Source organism: Rattus norvegicus, chromosome 1, assembly GCF_021556685.1.
Source record: "Rattus norvegicus strain SHRSP/BbbUtx chromosome 1, alternate assembly SHRSP_T2T, whole genome shotgun sequence".
NCBI classification, from domain to species: Eukaryota; Metazoa; Chordata; class Mammalia; order Rodentia; family Muridae; genus Rattus; species Rattus norvegicus.
In genome coordinates, this window is record NC_141534.1 from 166589861 (window position 1) to 166609114 (window position 19254).

The 19254-nt window shown below is 50.1% G+C and overlaps 1 protein-coding gene and 1 long non-coding RNA gene across 13 annotated transcripts in view; one reads left to right on the forward strand and one right to left on the reverse strand.

The window, feature by feature from the left end:
- Slco2b1 (solute carrier organic anion transporter family, member 2b1) overlaps window positions 1-2496 on the reverse strand; it is a 48084-nt gene extending 45588 nt beyond the window's left edge. For all 12 annotated transcript variants that reach the window (XR_015646013.1, XR_015645092.1, XR_015645077.1 and 9 more), the window contains exon 1: window positions 2163-2496. Coding sequence is in view for 6 of the 12 variants with exons in the window: in XM_087598274.1 (XP_087454400.1) it covers window positions 2163-2178 (16 nt within the window). In the remaining 6 variants the exon portion in view is untranslated. The remainder of the gene's footprint in view (window positions 1-2162) is intronic.
- On the forward strand, window positions 1215-18383 carry LOC148007766 (uncharacterized). The gene is made up of 3 exons (XR_015647297.1): window positions 1215-1474; window positions 13347-13508; window positions 15603-18383. It is a non-coding gene; the product is annotated as an uncharacterized LOC148007766 (long non-coding RNA).
- The last annotated feature ends 871 nt before the right edge of the window (window positions 18384-19254 follow it).

The window sequence follows — 19254 nt, forward strand, 5'->3', positions numbered from 1 at the left end:
CCAGGCAAGTGACAAAGAGGAGAGATTGCTAATATTAGGAAGATCAGTGTTCTGGCCTCACTTTACAGGTTAGGTGCTGGGTGACCTTGGACAAGTCTGCCCTTGCCTGTTTATTAAAAAGGAGGGAAGATTTTAATGAGTTCTCATACAGTCCATGGGGTGGAGCTGGGATTTGGACATGAGGTGGCTGATGGTTCTTTCCCTTAACTCTGTCTGCCCTGGAAAGACCTCATTTAAACAGAGGGCCACAGCCAGCTAGCCACACTGGCCACACCTAGAGTAAGTAAGGATGAACTGGGGTGTGTGTCCCGTGGCTAACATTGTGCTTGGTGGCTGACAGGGGCTTCCTCTAGTTTGGATGAAGGCCCCCAGGTAGGCTTCATTTGGGGGTGTCGGAAATGTCAACTTTCTCAAGAAAAAGCAATGGGCAAGGACTCCCTGAACCAGAGTGTAGAGGCCAGAGAGTGGTTTCCCTGGATCTCACTGTAGGGACCATTTGGGGACATTAGTTTCCTCTCTGCACAGACAAGGGAACTCTGTTATCTAAGGGCACATGCACATTGTCAGGCTAGCGCTGTGGGAGACACATCTGACTCTCAGCCCCTGGGTGTCTGTCTCTAGTACAGCTGTCCACAGCTGGCTCTGGACTCTTGGAAGATGGAGAGTCATCTGCATCCCTTATCTTGTCCACTGTGCTGAGCCTGACAGCCTGACAGCAAGAGGGAGGCTGAGGAAGCACAGCTCGAGGTGGCTTCTGGTGGCGTCTCAGTGCAAGAACTCGTACCAGCTCCCTGTTATACACATGTCAGAGATCAATTGGAGAACCCAGTGTCAAGCTTTCACAGGGAGGGAAGGCTGGTGCAGAACTAAGGGTGCGAGTTTATCCTCTGCCACGGGATCTCTAATCCCCACATTCATACAGAAAAGGCAAATAGGAATTTTGTTTGTCCACAGCCCATAAACCCAGCGAAATCATCCTACTATGCCAGGTTCAGTGATGCCTGCCTGTAGTCCCTGCACCCTGGAGGCAGAGGCCAGAGAACAGCAAACCTGGGCTACAAGCAAATCCTGTGGCACCAAACCCAAAATAAATGCCAACCCTCCCCTCAACCTGACCTCGTCTTCCTCTCTCCTATAAGGCCTCCTTAGAGGAAGCACCCATCCCCACCCTTCCTGGTGTCCCAGGGTCCCCAAGCTGTATCTGTCCCACGGCTGAGTCTGTTTGGCCTGTGAGCAAGCCTGGCCTTGCTTGGATGGGTGTGAAGCCAACACTGCAGCAGACGGGCAGCGCAAGGGAGCCAAGGTTTATTACTGTGGGGCATCCAGCCTAGACAACCTTCTGTTCCACCACTGTCACAGGTGGGTTTGTCACTCCGACCTGGCCACTTGGTGCTTTCCTCTTACCATTCCGAACTTAGTTTCAGAAAGCCTCCAGACCTCTAGCCTCCTCAGACTCCACCACTACCTGCTCCAGGTAAGTGTCATCAGGTCTCTCTGAGTCCCCTCTCTGTGTGGATCCTGTGGACTATGTCTGAAATCTGTCAGTCAGTTCCCTTGGGCATTTGTCCCTGTGGGTTGGTGGTTTCCTGCCTTACTCACACTCCCCTCTGTCCCTCCATGTCCTTGCTGTGGCCCTCCTTTAAAGCCATGCTCTGTCTATCTCTCTGTCCTGTTCCTACTCTGTCCCTTTATCCTGCTGACACTTGTTGGTTCCTGTGTCCTCTCTCTCTCTCTCTCTCTCTCTCTCTCTCTCTCTCTCTCTCTCTCTCTCCTCTGTGGTTCTCTACTCTGTCCACCCACTTTTACATTGCCTCCCTCACACTGGGTCTGGGGGATGAGGGTTGGGGCTTAGCTTGATGACAGCTGGGCAGGCAGGCCAGGCTGGCCTTTCTAAGGTCTTGGGTCTCTAGCTCAGCAGAGTGGTTTGACTTGGCTCCCTGGCTCCAGCCAAGTAAGCTGGCTTCCCTTTCTGCCCCTCTCATTAACTCATATACCCTCTCTGAGTTCCACAGACAAGGAGAGAGGGGCTTGCTCTGTGCAAAACTGAGCCTCTGTCTCCCCAGCACACCACAGAGGCGCTATGTCTAATCTCCCCTTTCCTGTGGCTGTAGAGGTCCCCAGGCTCCCTCCCAATTCCTTCCCGTTCCTTCCCCTAGACTTACCTATTCTGGGCCCCATGGCTTGGGGAATGCAGAGAGTCGTGGCCCCCAGTCCAACCTGGAGCTTAGCAGAGAGGAAGTGAGCCTGTCAGTGGACAACTGGAGACAGCTTCTGAGAGAGCAGCAGCAGAGGGAGGGTCAAGGTAGGACCGTCCCTCACTAGGCTGTTTATTTGGCCACACTGAACAGCAGCTGCCCTCAAGTCAGGTGTGGTAGAGGCCCTGCTCAAACTGACCCCTCCCTGAGGATTTTTCTAGGCACTTGCTTCTTTGTCTGGCTTTAGGGCCCCCAACGCTTGCAGTGCAGTGTCTGTTTCTTTGGCTCCATGAATCCCTCTGATCTCTGGTTGGGACAACCCAGGGCCAGGAGTTGCAAAGGAGGCGGGTTTGTTTAGGTCCAGCCCCCATGCTGCGAGGAGGCTGGTCCCTTCCTGAGGCTGATGGTATTTCCTAGCCTCCAGATTTCCCTGTGTGAGCAGCAGAGGCTAGAGTGAGAAGTTGTTTATGACTCTTAAGTTCAGAACCATCCTAGAGACAAATAATCTAGAATGTTCGGTCTCTGCTGCGGTCCCGATCACTTTTCCTATGGGGCTGTTGTCTCCCAGGCCCCTAGGAGCTCAGAAGCAAGTCCTTGCTTTCCTCTGAGCCTTTGTCCCCTGTTCCCTTCATCCCTCACCAATATCTGTCCCTTCCTGTCTGTGCCACCTAGAGGGTAGAGGAAGGAAAGGAGGGAGAAAAGAAGCAAAACAAAACAGTAAATTTGAAATTCTTAAGAAATGTCTGGACCGAGGCCTTCTAAACAGCTGGAAGATTGTCCCAGTGCTGGCCCTAGCCAAGGGAGGTGGGTGACTAGAGTCCCTGCTGTGTGAATAGTAAGGCAATAAAGAAGCCAAGCCTGGGGCCCAGAGGCTGAATGGGAGGGAGTGGCAAGAGGTGGGGCCTTCACCAAGCTGGGGAGAAAACTGCAGAGCCTGCATGAGGCACCCTAGGGCCCATTCATCCAACAGGTTTGGAGCCCTCCATTTCACAGAGGAGGCAGAGTCTGAGTCATTTGCCACAGAGCACCCTCGTTGGGGAAGCATGTCTTGCCGCTCCCCACCCCCACCGTGCTAGAACCAGGTATGCCCTTCAACCCAGCCTGTCTTCTCAGGGGATAGCTCCGTTTGCCCCAATTTGATACAGAAAGGAGCCCAACCTCATCTCCAGAAGAGGACCTTTGCACAGAGAAAATGGGGATGTGGGTTTAGAGTCTAGCTTCCTCTGGAATGATAGAGAGCTTCCTTTAGTCCACGTGGCTGTAGAATGCTGGGACATCTGAGATACAGATCTGACTGGAACTTAGGCATTCAGTCGGATGCCCAACACCTTTTGAGTGAAGGTGTCATTGGAGGACCAGCAATATGAGCACGTGACAATGGATGAAGGCCAGCAATTGTGGCAGATGGACAGAAAGAAGACACTAGTCCTAATTGGGAAGCCAGAGTAGACCTGGGCTCTCAGCCCTTCAGTCCAAAGTCAGCAGTGAGTCTTCCTAGAGACTGGAAGACAGAGAACCTTCAAGATATGAAATCGCAGGAGCACAGTTGCAAGACAGAGCATCCCTTTAGACTCCTAGAAACTCTCTGATCACTGGCTTAGCCTCAGGAGCAGAGCTTCTTTGTGTGAAACCAGAATGTTCATGGACTTTGACGTGTTTCGGCGGAGCAAAGGTCAGCCTATGAAATTTGAGCTCACAGGTCCTCAGACCAGTTCCCGAACTAGGAGTTCAGCAGGGTCCCATCTGCAGGAGCCCTAAGCTTTGTGACCTTGGCCTTGCTCCTTGGCCTAGTGGCCCAAGAGCGCTGGTGTTTGCTGCAGCCTGTGCACTCCGCACAGCCCCATGGGCTGTGTGGATCCCAACACCATCTGCAGATTCCCATTGTTTGCGAAACTTGATGCCTTTTTTAGTGTCTGTCTCCTGCTGTTGGCATAGTTTGCAAAGCTCTGCGGCTCCCAGCATCCCTGATATCCTCATAGTCCTATGGTTCACGCCAAGCCTGACGCTGTTGTAAAACCCTGAGCTTTTGGCAGAGCAGGAGCCCTTCTCTCTGAGTAGCCCACGCAGAGACTGGGCCTTTCTGTAAGCCTGACACAGCAGGAGACTTCATCTGAGGAGCCATCTGTTTCAGGTTGCAAGAAGAATGCAGGGAACTAGATCGCTGAGCTCCATGCTGGTCCCGACTCTGTCTGTCACAACCCCGCTGCAGGACACTGGGCAAATCCTCTGCTCCTTAGGACTCAGTCTTACCATCTGTTAAGTGATCATGGCATTAAACCACCAACCTGCAGGGAGGGCCTGCTGGTCACTGTGACCTTGCTCAGCAGATAAAGAAGGGGTAGTCAGAGACATCTTCCCCCCCAAACACTTCAAACTGCGCCCTCAGCACTTCCAGTCTCACTTCCCTCTGGCTTGTCAGTCAGGGAGCGGATATCTGTAAATGGGCTCTGGGCTCGCTGGGTGGCAAATGAGGGTCTTCGGTGAGCCTGGGTGGTTCTAGCCTGGGCCACTGCCTTGGGCTCAGATCCTTGCTGTACAGATGGCTCCTTGCAAGATCATTAGCTCTGTCCAGGGAAGGCAACACCCTGCTTGTTTCTTCTCACTGCCATGCCTCGCACTGCCACTCAGAAAGGTGACTTGCTCAGAGCCCTTCCTCCCTCCACCCCTGCCTGAACCCACCTAACCCATCCCATCCTGCGTGTGCATGTGTGTGTGCACGCACGCACGAACACACACACACACACACACACACACACGTTTCTCTACAGCAGGAGGGAGGCTATGAGTTAAGGACATCAAAGTCAGATATGTTGTACTGTGGTCAATGTGGCACATTTAATTAAATGTCTCTTCTTCAGATTGTGAGACTGAAGTTTTATGTAGAGTGTGGGAGTGGCTGTCTACCTCGCCCTGGGTTTCTTACCCTGGCCAGTAGAGAAGAAATGGCCTCTGTCCTGCTAAGAGCCAGGGCTTTCCCTTTTCGCTGGTCCTCTCTGTCACCTTTCTAGGAGGCACCTCTCTAGGAGGGGCTGTGCCACGAACCCTTTGGCTCAACCACTTAGGCTCACTGCTGCTGCAGGAACTCGGTTCCTTCTACCTGACAGACTGTGGTATGGCGGTGGCACTCACACCAGGTTCTGTTGTCTCCACAGCTGTCCCCCGGCTCTCACTGACTCCATGTTGGGCTAGAAACAGCATCCTCCTCTGGAAGGTACAGACCTGTTTCCCAGAGAGCTGGACTTTCATCACCTGATGCTTTTCACTCACGGGATGCTTCAATCCTGACACAGTCGGAATTCTCTGGGGCCCAGTGTCCTCTGTAGTTAAAAAGATAAGGAACCTCCTGGCAGGACTGCACAGACCATCATTGTCTTGGTCCATCTCCGTAGAATAGAGGACCACACAGAGCATCATTGTCTTGGTCCATCTCTTAGAGGGTGGGTAGCTTCTCTCCAAGGAGACAGAACTCCCTTTCTAGAGAGAACTCTCTGGATGACTTGGAGTCAGTCGATTGCCCTCTCTGATCCTCCGTGCCCTTGTCTGTGAAACGCCTCTCTAGAGCTGTCAAGGCAGGGATGAGCTGATGGATGGATTAGTGCTTGCTAAGTTCTGAGAGCTGAGCAGACACCGGCCCGTTATTAATACGGCAGCCATGGTGATGATGATGACTTGTGATTCTGAGAGCAGAGGAAGGGGAGGAAGTCAATCACAGCAGGTGAGCATCGGGTCAGCCTGACCTGACTGACAGCCCCAAGGCAATAAATCACCAGAAAAACCCCTCTCCCCGACAGGAGGAAGCTCAAGGGCAAACTGTGAGCTTAGCAGACAGGCTGGGTGATCACTGTTGAGAGCTAAAGCCCTGTGGGTACTTTAGGGGGTCTCTTATGGGACTCAGGCTGGGTACTGGCTAGCCTGGGAGCCCCCAGCTGTCACTGTGCCAACTCTATGCTGGCATTGGTCAGGTCCTGCCTCTGCCTGGTTTGTTAGTTTCCTCATAATAAAATGGGGAGATGGCTGGACAGGTCCCATTTTGGAAGGGCGGCATAAGCTGAAGTGTTCAAATGGGGTTACAGTTATTAATACCGGGTGTCCTTGGGGAGGTGACACTGACGGGCACAGCGAAGCTGGAGGGAACACAAGGTGGGAGTGAGGGTGCAGACAGTCAGGTGAACAGTGGGAACCAGAGTAGATCAGGAGGGAACAGTTTGGAGGAAAATCCTGGCTCCCTGAAAGATTTTTCAACATTGCCCCCTGGAGGCAGAGAGGAGATCTGCACCCTGGACTTGGCTCCCAGATCCCAGTAAGGACTGAAGGGGCCTTTGGAAGGACCCATGCTAAACAAACAAGGGTGCTTTGTTTGTGTGAGTCCTGGCTTTTCTATTTGCCAGGCGTTTTACTTCATTTTTATAGTAGAAGGACTCACAGGGTTAATTAACTTTCATCTTTAGAGACAGTCTCATATTGTAGCCTTGCTGGCCCAGAACTCACAACCAGTCTTCTGTCTCAGACTTCCAAGGGATGAGATTACAAGTGTGAGCTTGAACTTCCACATCTAGCTTACCATGATTCCCTGCTCCCCACCTTTTTGTTGTCAGTATTATTTATTTGAGGCAGGGTCTTGTGTAGCCCAGGCTGGCCTTGGTCTCAGTATGTAGCTGAGAATGAACTCTCAGTTCTATCTCCCAAATGCTGGGGTTTCGGGTGTGCCATGCTGGTCTCACCTTGCTCACTTTTAGGGGGATGACTGGGTGACACTGAGTAAATTTTCTGTGTGTGGAACTGTCAAGGGGTGGGTGTCCATCCAACCCCATACCGAGTTCCTCTCTAAAAGCAAGCAGTGAGCTCCAGAAACCCATGGCCATGATGCTGCCCACTTACCACCAGCTTTTAGAAGTTATGACAACTTCAGGGAAGCACACCACCAGCTTCCTCTGGAAGATGAGTCACTTCCTCCCGCATGGACTGAGTCTGAGTGTGGAAGGCAGGAATACCCGTGACCCACAGCTGCAGAGGCTTCTGGGATGCTCATTCAGAGGGCCTGGCTCACATGGCACTTCTGGAAGGGCTGGCCTGGCATCAGGGCTAAGGCTGGGCTAGGTAGGATTCCTGTTGGCTGCTGCCAACATTACAGGGGGAGAAGGAGAGAACCTGGACCAGCATTCTTGTATCCATCACAGCTGTCTACCCAGGGTTCTGTCAGCTTGCGTCTGGAGATTGCCCCACAGCCGTCACTCCAGAACATGCCCTCCATTCAGCACACAAGGTCTCTTTAGGTTCTAGAACGCATGTCTGGGTAATGCTGGCCTTATGCAAATGCTATGCTTCCTTCGATATTTAGGGAGAGCAATCTGGGTGTGCTAGCAAGGGAAGAGACCAGATCTCAGGTCTTTCGAATGGAGTGGCCTCCCAAAGTCAAGGGCAGGGTAGATTTCCCCCAGAAAACAGGATTGAGGGTGGTGGTAGGATGAGAGCTGCATCCAAAACGGGGGTTTACTGGGTCTCAGAATTCTGCCTTTGGATGAGGGACTCCTATTTATCTGTGTGTGTGTGTGTGTGTGTGTGTGTGTGTGTGTGTGTGTGTGTGTGTTAGTGGTGGACTGTTAATCCTTAGCTTCCTCTTTGTTTGAGATGGGGTCTCTCATTCACTACAGCATATGCCAGTATGTCAGGCTAGCTGGCCTGAGAGCTTCCCAGGATGCTCTGCTTTCTGCACTCAGGTCACCATAGAAGTGCTGGGATTACAGATGTGCCCCATTGTGCCAAGCTTTACACGTGCACTGGGGATCCACATTCAGGTCCTTGTGCTAGCATCACGAGTATCTTAGCCACTGAGCCATCTCCCTAGCCACAAAGTCTCTTGAATTAAAGATGGGAAACTACCTTTTAGAACTGGGTAGCAAGGGGAGATGGTCTCACATAAACAAGCCAATGTAGTCTTTGGAGCAGTTTAGGCCTGAGATCAGCCAATGCCTAGCTGCCTGGAATCAGGCAGTTATTTAATTTTTCTTAAATTTTTCTTAAGCTTCTGTCTCCTTGACTATAAAGTAGATGTGTTGCCAGATGTCTCTGTATACACACCTGAAATCCCAGCTCTCAGGAGATTGAGCCAAGACTCCCACTTTGAGTTCGAGGCCAGTCTAGGCTACATAACAAGTTTGAGGGAAGCCTGGGCTACATTGTGAGGTCCTGCTTCAAAAAATCACCCAAATAAGCAAAATAATAAAAGCGGACACATTGATGAAGACTTACTTAACAGTACATCACCCTCTGTTCTCAGTACAGGGATTAGCTCAGCTAATGCTCCCAACCACCTCCTAGAATCTCCAGTTTCTAGATGAGGAAGTCGAAGCACAGAGAAAGCATTTGCTCAAGGTCACAGAACCGGCAAGGGACAGGCCAGGATCAAAGCCCAGGCAGTGTGGCCGCATCCCTAGTCAGATCTCTAACTGAGTCAGAGGCCAGTCATGAACTAGGTCCCCAGCCGCTAGTCCCCGGGTCTTGGGCTGGGTACTGAGTTAATGCTGTTGACAGGGGACCACTTGATCCACTTCAGACTGTCTGGGTGGTTGTGGCTAGTCGCTTGGCTTGTTAAATCTCAGTTCTCCCCATATGACAGAAACCATTCGAACCCCAGCTAATGACTCCAAGGTTCTTGCTCCAGCTCAGACCCTTCCTGAACTGTGCATATCCTCACTCTGTGGAGACCTCAGGTACAGGAGGCTCACATGGAGACTGATCTTTACAAATGAAGCACCAAGTCCAATCAGAACTTATCTCTCACCAGTGTCTCTCCCCTCAGCCTGTGCGGCAACGTCCTTCCCCTTCCTGTCTGTTCCTGCCTCACCTTTTAACCAGTGCCCACTCCAACTGCTTCCTGGACCCTTGTTTTACCATCTCCCTTCTCGTTAATTCCACTGTCCCTGATCCCAGTCTATCCTCCACCCCTGCCGAAGACCCTTCCAAACCCCCAGCTTCCCGTGCCTAGTCTTCTCCATGGAGCAAAGCCCGTTCCATAAGCCAACACCCAGTGTTCACCACGTCCAAAGCAAAACCTCCCTCCTGGACTCACTGCAGCTCCACGCACCCCAGTCTCCACGCCTGAGTCTGAGCGTTTCCTCTGATCAAATGGCCTTCCCAAATCCTTCACTGGCCTCTAAACTTCCAGACACCTAATGTTTTCTAAGCTTCTGAAAGAACATGGATGTGACCAGGCTCTTGTTCTGTTCCAAGGTCCTTGACTAAAGAGCCTCCTGAGCCAATTCCTCTGCCTTCCCTCTGGGTCCAATAGGGTTCTCATGACTCTTCCTCATCTAAGACCATAGGCTAAGGATAGAGGAACCCCAGGGTCACTTACCACAGAGCAGCATAATCCTAAAGAAAAACAAGTGGGGAATCTCAGCTCTCTAGAACAAAGCCTCAGAGGGAGGGGTGTGCATGTTCATTTGCATATGCATGGTGGTATGAGGGCTGCCGGTTGGCTGTTCAGTTATTCACACACAGCGCCTCACTACATTGTCACTTAAGCCAACATGGATTGTCTCATCACCCTCATTGAAAGGTGAACCAAGGCAGAGAGAAGCACAGCCACCTATCCAGGACGCACAGCTGCTTGGTGGTGTTCACATCCAAACCCAGGTACATTTAGCCACAGAGACAAATGGGCTTCTGCTCTGGTCACACTGTCTCTTGGTGGAAGCTAGGATGACAAGGACAGTCACACTAGAGGCCCTGACATGAGGTGCTGAGCTTGATCTGCTCCACAGAGCACCGAGGACCTCCTGCCCCGGCTGGGAAGGAGCCCAGGCTCTCTCCTGAGATGTAATTTTAACTCCTCTTCCTTGACACTTTCCTTTTCCCCTGTCATGTCTGTCAGAGCCTCACACCTCTAAGGGGGTGGAGGTGATGGAGAGGAGCGGTGGGAGCCAGACGGAGAAAGACAGCCTGTCACCATCCTCAGCTCCCTCTCCCAGAGCAGAGTGGTGTCCAGGCGCAGGGCATGGGCAGCTGGCCAGCTGGCCTCTGTTTGGGCTGAGGGCTGTTCTATTTTTTCTCTTTTCTCTTCTCTTCTCTTTTCTTCTTTCTTTCTTTCTTTCTTTCTTTCTTTCTTTCTTTCTTTCTTTCTTTCCTTCCTTCCTTCCTTTCTCTTCTTCATTTGTGTGTGTGTGTGTGTGTGTGTGTGTGTGTGTGTGTGTGTGTGTGTGTGTGTGTGTGTTGTGACATGTGGAAGACAAAGGAAAACTCATGGGACTTGGTTCTTTTCCTACATTAGGGTCCCAGTGTTTGAACCCAGGTCACCAGGCTTAGCAGCAGCAGGTCCCTTTATACTTTGATTTCTCTCTCTGCTGACCCTTCCCCCCCGCCCCGGTTATTTCCTGATATGAGCATGTATGTGCTCCTGAGATGTGTGGACTCCTCCTGGAGACATTTTGGGACCTCTCTATTTCACAGTTTGGGAGAGAAGGGACAGTGAGCATGTGGACCTCCTATGGTCCTGGACAGGGGGAGATATGGTTACGCCACATGGCTGAGATGTGTTTGTGGTGCCTGCTGGCACCTTTCACCTCTTTTTAACCCAAACTATATCAGCATAGAGATAACACTTAAATCCTCACCCGATGAACAGTCCTTTGTTTTACAGTAAGGGAAACAGATTGTCAGATGTGCAAGGCCTGGGTCTAAATCAGCCCAGCACCGAGATCTAAGCCTGGTCTACTCTGTTGTCCTCAGGCCTACTGAGTGGTGATCAAGTAAGTGTACCTACAGCCTCTGAGCCCACTCAGGTCTTAAGGGGGCCTTGTTTCTCAACCCTCACCCCAACCTACATGAGAATCCTTTAGTTCTCTCTGTTTTTGTCTGTCTCGCCTGCGCCTGGAGCCTGGACTGAGTTAACTCACATGGGAAGACCCCACCCTAAATATGGCAATACCATCCCATGGCCTAGGGTCTCAGACTGATTGAAACAGAGACAGTGAACTGAGCACCAGCATCCGTTGCTCTCTGCTTCCCGACAGTGGATGCAGAATGACTGGTTACCTCAGGCTCCTGATACCACACCTTCCTTCCCCTCCATGGAGGACTGCACCCACAAGCTGAGAGCCCAGATAAACCCTTCCTTCTTTAACATATTAAGGTATTCTTCACAGCAATGAGAAAAGCAACTGACACCCCTCTGTATTCCCCCTTCACCCTCTGCTCATGGTTCCCCACCAACAAACAGCAGAAAGGGGATTTTTTTTTTAAGATGGCTTACAGGCTGTGGTCCAGCTAGTCCAACAATGGCTGACCATTCAAGAATCCAGTAGTTGTTCAGTTTACAAGGCTGGATGTCTCAACTGGTCTTCAGAGTATACTGAGAAAATGGACTCTATTGCCTGTGAAGGAATGGACTTGCTATTGAGAGCAAACAGGCAGAGAGCAGCTTCCTTCTATGTCCTTTATACAGGCTGCCAGCTGAAAGTGTGGCCTGGATTAAAGGTAGATCTTCCCACCTCAAAAGGTCTGGATTAAAGAAATGTCTTTCCACCCCAGAGATCCTAATTAAATGTGGGTCTTCCCACTTGCAAGGATTTAATTAAGAAAAAAAAATCCCTTAGAGGTTTGTCCAGCCACTTGGACTTTAGTTAATTCCAGATGCTGTCAAGTTGACAACCATGAATAGCCATTACATCAACCTTCAACCCCAAAGTATTCCCCACAAAATCAGACACTGGAAGCCAGCCTCCAGTGTGTCAGCGTGAAGAGCAGAGCCCTTACACATGGGACTAGTGGCCTTATAAGAGATGCCAGGGAGAGCTTGTCTGGTCCCGTCATGCAAGGGCTCAGTGAATAGAGGCCATTTATGTAGCAGAGTGAATCCTCAGAAGCTGAGGAGTCCACAGGCACCTTGATCTTGAACATCTCAGATCTGTCATCTGTCCGTTACCTTGGTTGAAGTCTTTTGATATCGAAACTGGAGTGCACTTAGATACTTCTGATCCCAGGTAGATACTTACCTTAGATATCTAGAAGCTGTTACCTACTCCCTCTCCACCTGATGAACCTTCACAGCTTCTGTTCTACTCTACCCACACACACTGAGGTCACCAGGGACCTCTCGGCTGAATCTCACAAGCACATTCAGATTCCGTCGCTAGTAGTGTTTTGTTTATTGGTTGGTTGCTAGTTAAGGGTCTTGGTATGTAGCTCAAGATGGCCTTGAATTTGATGTGTAGCCAGGCTGGCTTTGAACTCTAAACTCTCTTGAGTCAGCTTCCTCGGTACTGGGATTACAACCGTGTGCCCACATGGTTGTCTCTATCTGTGCTGTGCAGTGTTGTTAGCGCAGCTGTCCGCTGGCATTCAGCTCAGCTAGTACCCTCTTCACTTACAGCAGCCTCTCTGGCCCCAGTGTTTCTCACTGTTGTGTGCGGATGCTTCTTGCCTTGTCTCAGCCTCGAGTTGGCTTCCCCAGGGTTCTGTCCTTTCCACCTATACCTCAGTGCTCTCTTCTGAGTTCTAGATCCAGAGCCTCCCCGTGGATATCCCTCAGGCTTGTCAAACACAATGTGTCCCAAGCTTAATTCATCATAATTTTCATTTCTTCCTTCCTTTCTTTCTTTCCTTACTTGTTTGTTAGTTTATGTATATGAGTGCTCTATTTGCATGTATGCCTGCACGAGAGAAGAGGGCATCAGACAGAAAAGGGCATCAGATCCCATTAAAAATGGTTGTGAGTCACCATGTTGCAGGGAATCAAACTCAGGACTTCTGAAAGGGCAGCTGATGCTCTTAACCATGAGCCATCTCTCCAGTCCTCACCATCTTTTTCTAAAATGTTTATCTCTCTTCATCTGCCTGCTACACTACCATGTTCTTTGTCTCACTCACTGTCAATATTGTCTGTCTTTCCATCCAAGCCTTTTTGTGGAACATGCCACACAGAAAACATAACATTCTCTCTGTGTCTCTCTTGTCATGTACATGTGTTTATTGCATGTGTGCATGTCTGTGTGTGTGTGTATATTAAATGTATATATATACGTGTGTGTATGGGTATACAGACTACCAACACATAGTGCACAAACGCATGTTTGTGTGTTTGCATGCAGAGGTCAGAGGTTGATGCTGGGTACCTTCTTAGGCCATTCTCCACTTTATTATTATTTTTTTCAGATGAGAACTTTGACTGAACTTGTAGTGCTGAACTCTGCCAATGACGTACAGGATCCACCTGTCTCTGTGTTCTTCACCACATCAGTGGGAGGGATTGCAGACACGCTCTCCTGTGCTCAGCTCTTACATGGCACTGGGGATCCAGCTCCTCATGCTTGCATGGTAAGCATTTTACCAATGAAGCTTTCAGCCCACCCCAGAAATCATATTATACAACAAAGTCTCGTATTAAATTATGTACGCGAGTACTGGGGAACTGTAGCAAGCACACAGGGGGGCCATTCGTGTTCCTGTCCCACTCTTCACTACCACGCATCCTGCCAGTCTTCCTGCTTGGAACCTCTCCTGTTCCAGCCACTCTCCTTGTGGCAGAGGCCAAGAGTTTTTGGTATCTGCGGCTGGCCGTGTCAGTTTCACTAAAGATGGGACTGGCTCCCAACAGCCCCATGCTGAGTTCTCATCCCGAGCCTGGAATCAGAGACCGTTCTCTCTTTGGCTTGTTTAGCTTCTCATCTTTTCAGATTCTCCCCCGGCCCTCAACTGCATAACAGATAGCCAGCTATGCTAGTGCAGGCCTCCAACTTCAGGCCCGGGGAGGTTGAGGCAAGAGGATGGAGTGAGGCTAGACTGGGCTACAGTAGCAAGTACCAGGCAAGCCTGAGCTATACAGGGCCACTCTGTCATGAGAGAGAGAGAGAGAGAGAGAGAGAGAGAGAGAGAGAGAGAGAGAGAGAGAGAGAGAGAGAATATATAGAGGGAAAGAAAGAAGGAAGAAAGGGAGGGAGAAAACACACGTCTATAACCCCAGCACTTGGGTAGGTGATGGCAGATTAAGGCAGCAGTTTAAGGTCATATTCAGCTGTGTAGTCATTTGGAGGCCAGCCCGGTCCACATGAGGCCACACATGGTAATAAAATACACATACATTGCATCCCAAACGCCTCCTCATCTCTCTAACTCACCTCTAAGCTTCTGCCCTCTGGCTTTGCTGATCTCTTTCTGGCCAAGCTCCCTACATCTGCTTATACTTTCTGCTTTGGAACTATGTCTTCCAGGAGGCAACCGTGCACTGTCCCCAGAGCACAGGTCGCAGTGGCCAGGTTTGACACTGACCACTCCACTCTACTGCCAGTTCATGATCAAGCCAGCTTCTCTCAGGACAGCATGATTGGGAACCAGAGTTCTCTGTGATTTAAAATGGCAGCATCCACAGCTGGGCCTGGTTACTCCAGGGAAGAGAAGCACACTGGCAGCTGGAGGAAGATGAGGTCACGGAGGGCTCCCTGGCAGAGGCTGAACTTACTCATGCCGTAGGCGAGAAAGAGCAGGAGTGGGCAAGAGAGAACAGGCAAGTGAGTGGAAGAAAGCGTAGCCTGGGGACCGAGTGACCCTCTAGTCTGTCACACGTGTGTAGCTTCAGAACACCCAAGGGTCCTCATGGACCGAGGGCGCAGGTACTTTACACCCTCAGAATGAATTCTCTCACTGTTGCTCATGGCATCACTGTGTGACACAGACACTACCCAGATTATTACGAACGTGGGACTTCAGACCTACGGTGTCCTTAGGTAATGATACCAGCATTGCTCCATGGGTGGGGGAACCCCAGAGGACACTATGTTGTGCCCCAGTGAGGACGCTTAATCTTGTTGTTCTTCACACAGAGCCCAGGAGTAGCAGCTAACAAGCCACCTGAGAATGGCCCCCCAAACAAACCAGAGCCTCAGGAAAAGAGAACCCTCTTGACCCAAATCCCAGGAGCCACTGGGGTTAGCGCTTAGGAGACAGATAGTGTCCTCAAGCGGTCCATTTGTAATGAGGCAGCACTGGACGGGAGAGAATCAGCTACAGCACCCTGGGTGGGGGTTGCCCTAGGACAAGCTACAGAGGTCCGAGACGGGAAAGCTAGAATTAAAATTCTCTAGGGCTGAAGAGGTGTCTCAGGGCTTGTTGCTCTTGCAGAGGACTCAGGCTCAGTTACACAGCATCTAAAAAATGGTGTGCTACCACCCAGGACTCCAGTTCCGGGGAATCTGATGGCTTCTTCCAGTTTCCCTGAGCCCAGGCATTCACATGGTACACATACACACATGCAGGCAAGAGACATACACACAAACAAAATAACGTGTCCAGGGCTAGGTGCATATATAGTTCAAGGAAGAGCCAGCAAGAACATGTCTAGGGAGGCAGAAAGTGAGGGATCTGGACTCTCAGAGGAGCGAGATGGCTACTCTCTCCTGTTCTGATTTATTTCAGGTGCCTGGCTCTGTTCTGAAGTTGTCTATCAAGTGTCTTAGCCCCTTTGGGGCCTCCTTATCCGTTTGGCAACAAGGGAACAGACCAGAGGCTCTCTACAGAGTTTAGTGACCACCAATTTTATAGCAAAACTGCCCTGCAGCTCTAAAGTCATTAAGACGGCACTGCCCAATTGCTGCTGTGAGAAGTTAGAGGTTTGAGCGCCACTGACAGGCTGACTTTATAGGAGACTGTTCCAGAACCTCCAAGGATGGCAAGAGCAATGGATGCATAGCTATCCCAAGATATATGGGCTTCAGCACCTCTTCCACAGTGGGTCGCAGGGAGACTGGGCAGGCAGAAACCTTCAGATTTATCTGCCATCAACTGCCTGCGTGACCTCAACCAAGTCACTCCCTTCTCTGAACCGTTTTTATTTGAGAGAAAGGAGGGCGCTGGGTAAAGGGAAAAATGCCAGCTGTATATTATACAAAACTGTTTGCTTATGAAAACCAAACCAAAAACCCTGGCGCTGGTGTTCCAGGATCTCCCAGAAAACTTGGCACATGGTTCCGTCGGTGGGAGCTGCTTTCCAGAATTGTTGCCACGTTTGGAGAAAATACCAATTTGTGTTTCCTGGGATGAGAACAGCAAAAGAGGAAATTTAAGAAGATGCAACAACAACTCCGTTGACTGGTTCATTGGGGGAGAGCTCAGCTAAACTCCTGTCAGATATTTTTATCAATGCACTCACCAATCAAAACTATTGCCACAGGTTCATGGTGACCTGGGCCGTGGCTGCCAAGCTTTCACCTTCCAGATGTGAAGCAGCTGCTGCCGGGACTTTTCTTCAGGAAGACGTGACTAGTCTCTCTCTTCTTTAAGTCACATTTGAGAACATTTTTCCCCCTAACTATTTAGAGCATCTCTCTTTATCACCCAGGCCATCTGAACCTGTTTTAAATTCTCTCAGAGCAAAACTGAAATTTATACCTGTCTCGGGTTCCAGCCCGAGAGACTGAGAAAAAAATAAAACCTTCGGCCTCATTTCTCTCTGGGTAGACACCAGAGACAACATCTGTGTTGTTCAGGCAGACTGGTTCGCTGGAGAAGGAGCCAGTGATGTTGCTGGGAAGTCTGGTTCCTAGCCAAGATCTGACATTGACCCAACTCTCACCCAGAGGTGACACATCTCTGCCGCCCTGTCGCAGTCTGATTTCTACAGTCATGGGAGAGGGCACAGACACAACTCCCTGCAGGGTCATTTCCACTCTTACGCTGTAAAGGCTTCATCAGAAGAGAGGAAGCTGGCGGCCATGCTGGAGAAGCCATGAGGCAGCTCTAACATCACCGAAGAGGAAGGAGCCGTGCTCCACATGCCAGCATCACCTACCCTGGACAGCGGCCAAGGGGACAAGTCCAAGGTAAAGGCCAGGCTAGCATCTTCCCACCCAGATGGAGGGAGAGGAAAGTTAGGTCAGAAGAGAATTGGAATCCAGTGTGGAGCAGAGGGGAACGTGTCACTTATATCTCCTGAACTGAGTCCTTACTGAGGCCACTGCCACTCCTCTGGGCTCATAGATATGGTTAAGAAGACCTCAGAGACTGCCAGGCAGTGGTGGCTCACACCTTTAATCCCAGCACTTGGGGAGGCGGGCGGATCTCTGTGAGTTCAAAGTCAGCCCGGTCTACAGAGTAAGTACCAGGGCCACACAGAAAAACCCTATCTTGAAAAACTAGAGAGGGAGGGAGAGAGAGAGAGAGAGAGAGAGAGAGAGAGAGAGAGAGAGAGAGAGAGAACATCAACACACACACACACACACACACACACACATGCACGCACACGCACGCATGCACACTTACTTCATTCACTCTTACCCAGTGACTGTTGCCTTCAGAAAACCCCAGCTTGAAGATTCCTCTTCAGGAAGTACGTAGACTGGATGGGCCAGGAACTATGTATAAAGGATGGATCTGTCCGCATAGCTATGCCCAGAATGTCCCTTCCTCCATGGCAACAGGAACTAGCAGAAAGCCTAGCTATGTCCTTAAAGAAATGACTTGAGTTCTTTATGGGCGTCTGAGCAATTGACCAGGAGCTTCTATTTTCTCTCAGACAGATGCCATCTACCCTCTGACCTTGAACTCTTGGTTTGGTTTTTGACTGCTACTTTTCTTTCTTTAGAACCAAAGGATGTAGGGTTAGAAAGCTGTTCTGAAGTTGTCAGTCTAACGCCTAAATCTCTGGTCATTCTGTCTAAGAGGACCACACTATTACATACATATTATTCAAAGAAAGTGGCTAAGTTTCAAGCCTACCTTTTGCATTATGAGATAAGCTGATTGAAATACTTTTTCCCTCCATGGAACTGAATTTCAGGCCCCTGAGGCTGCTGCTAATAGGCCCAGATATTTGCAAATGTTGTTCTTTTCCACTAAATAGGACCAGTATTTTCAATCATTGCTGTTAGGTTTTCCATAAACATTACAGTCTTCATTGTGTGATAACATTTCATTTCATTCTCATTTGGAGAACTGCTTCCATGCAAGTGTGAGAGCTGAGTTTAGATCCCCAGCAACCCTGTACAAAGCCATGCAGTGCATGTGCCTCTAACCCCTGCACTGGGGAGGTGGAGAGAAGGAGACCTTTGGAGGTTGCTGGCCAGCCAGTGTAGCCTAAGTGGTGAGCTCTAGTTTCTCTAGGTTTAGTGACAGACTAGGCCTCAAAAACTAAGGTGGAGAGCAATTGCAGAAGCTTCCCACCATTAACCTATGGTCTCTTTGCACAAACACACACACACACACACACACACACACACACACACACACACACACACACCACCCCATCACACACAAAGAAAATGTTGGGATAACAGTGAATGCTGGGTGAAAAAAAAAACAAAACAAACCAATGTGTACTCTACTCAAAGCCTTCAAGCATCCCCCGTTGTTCTGATTTCCATATTTGTCCTGATTTCCTAATTCTACCTGCTGACACCCAGCTCTGACACACTATGGAAGGCTATTATGGGTCGAGCAAAGGGTCACTTCCTCAATGCTTGGTCATGGGCTAGTGGTGCTGTTTTAGGAGGAGGGGTCTTGTTGGAGAAAGCAGGTGATGAGGAGGGTGCCTTAGAGATTGCACATGGCCCGCTGTCCTATCTCCTGCGCTTCCAGTCCTCCAGGGGGTAAGGAGCTCAAGACTTTGCTCCCACCACCATGTCACCCTATTTAAGCACAAAGATCTCAGCAGTGATGGGCTGGCACCTTGAGACTGCAAGCCCTAACAAACTCCCTGAGTCCTTTTTGATCAGCTATGAAAGAGCTCATGCAACAGCAGAACCGTGACAGACCAGAGGACTCCTAATCTACCTGCTGTCCTCCAGCCTCAGCCTCCCAAGCATTGAGTTTTCAGGCCAGTGCCACATACCCCATCTACTCGTTCCATACCTACCTATAATTCCTGGTGAGTAATACTTGATCTTGTTCATAGAGCCCAGTTCACAAGCCCACTGTGATGGCTGCTCTTATGTCAACTTGACAGGCAAACTAGAGCTACCTGAGAAGAGGGAACCTCAAATGAGAAGGTGCCTCCATAGGATCCAACTGTAAGGCATTTTTAAAATTAGTGATTGATAGGAGAGGACCCAGCCTATTGTGGGTGGCACCATCC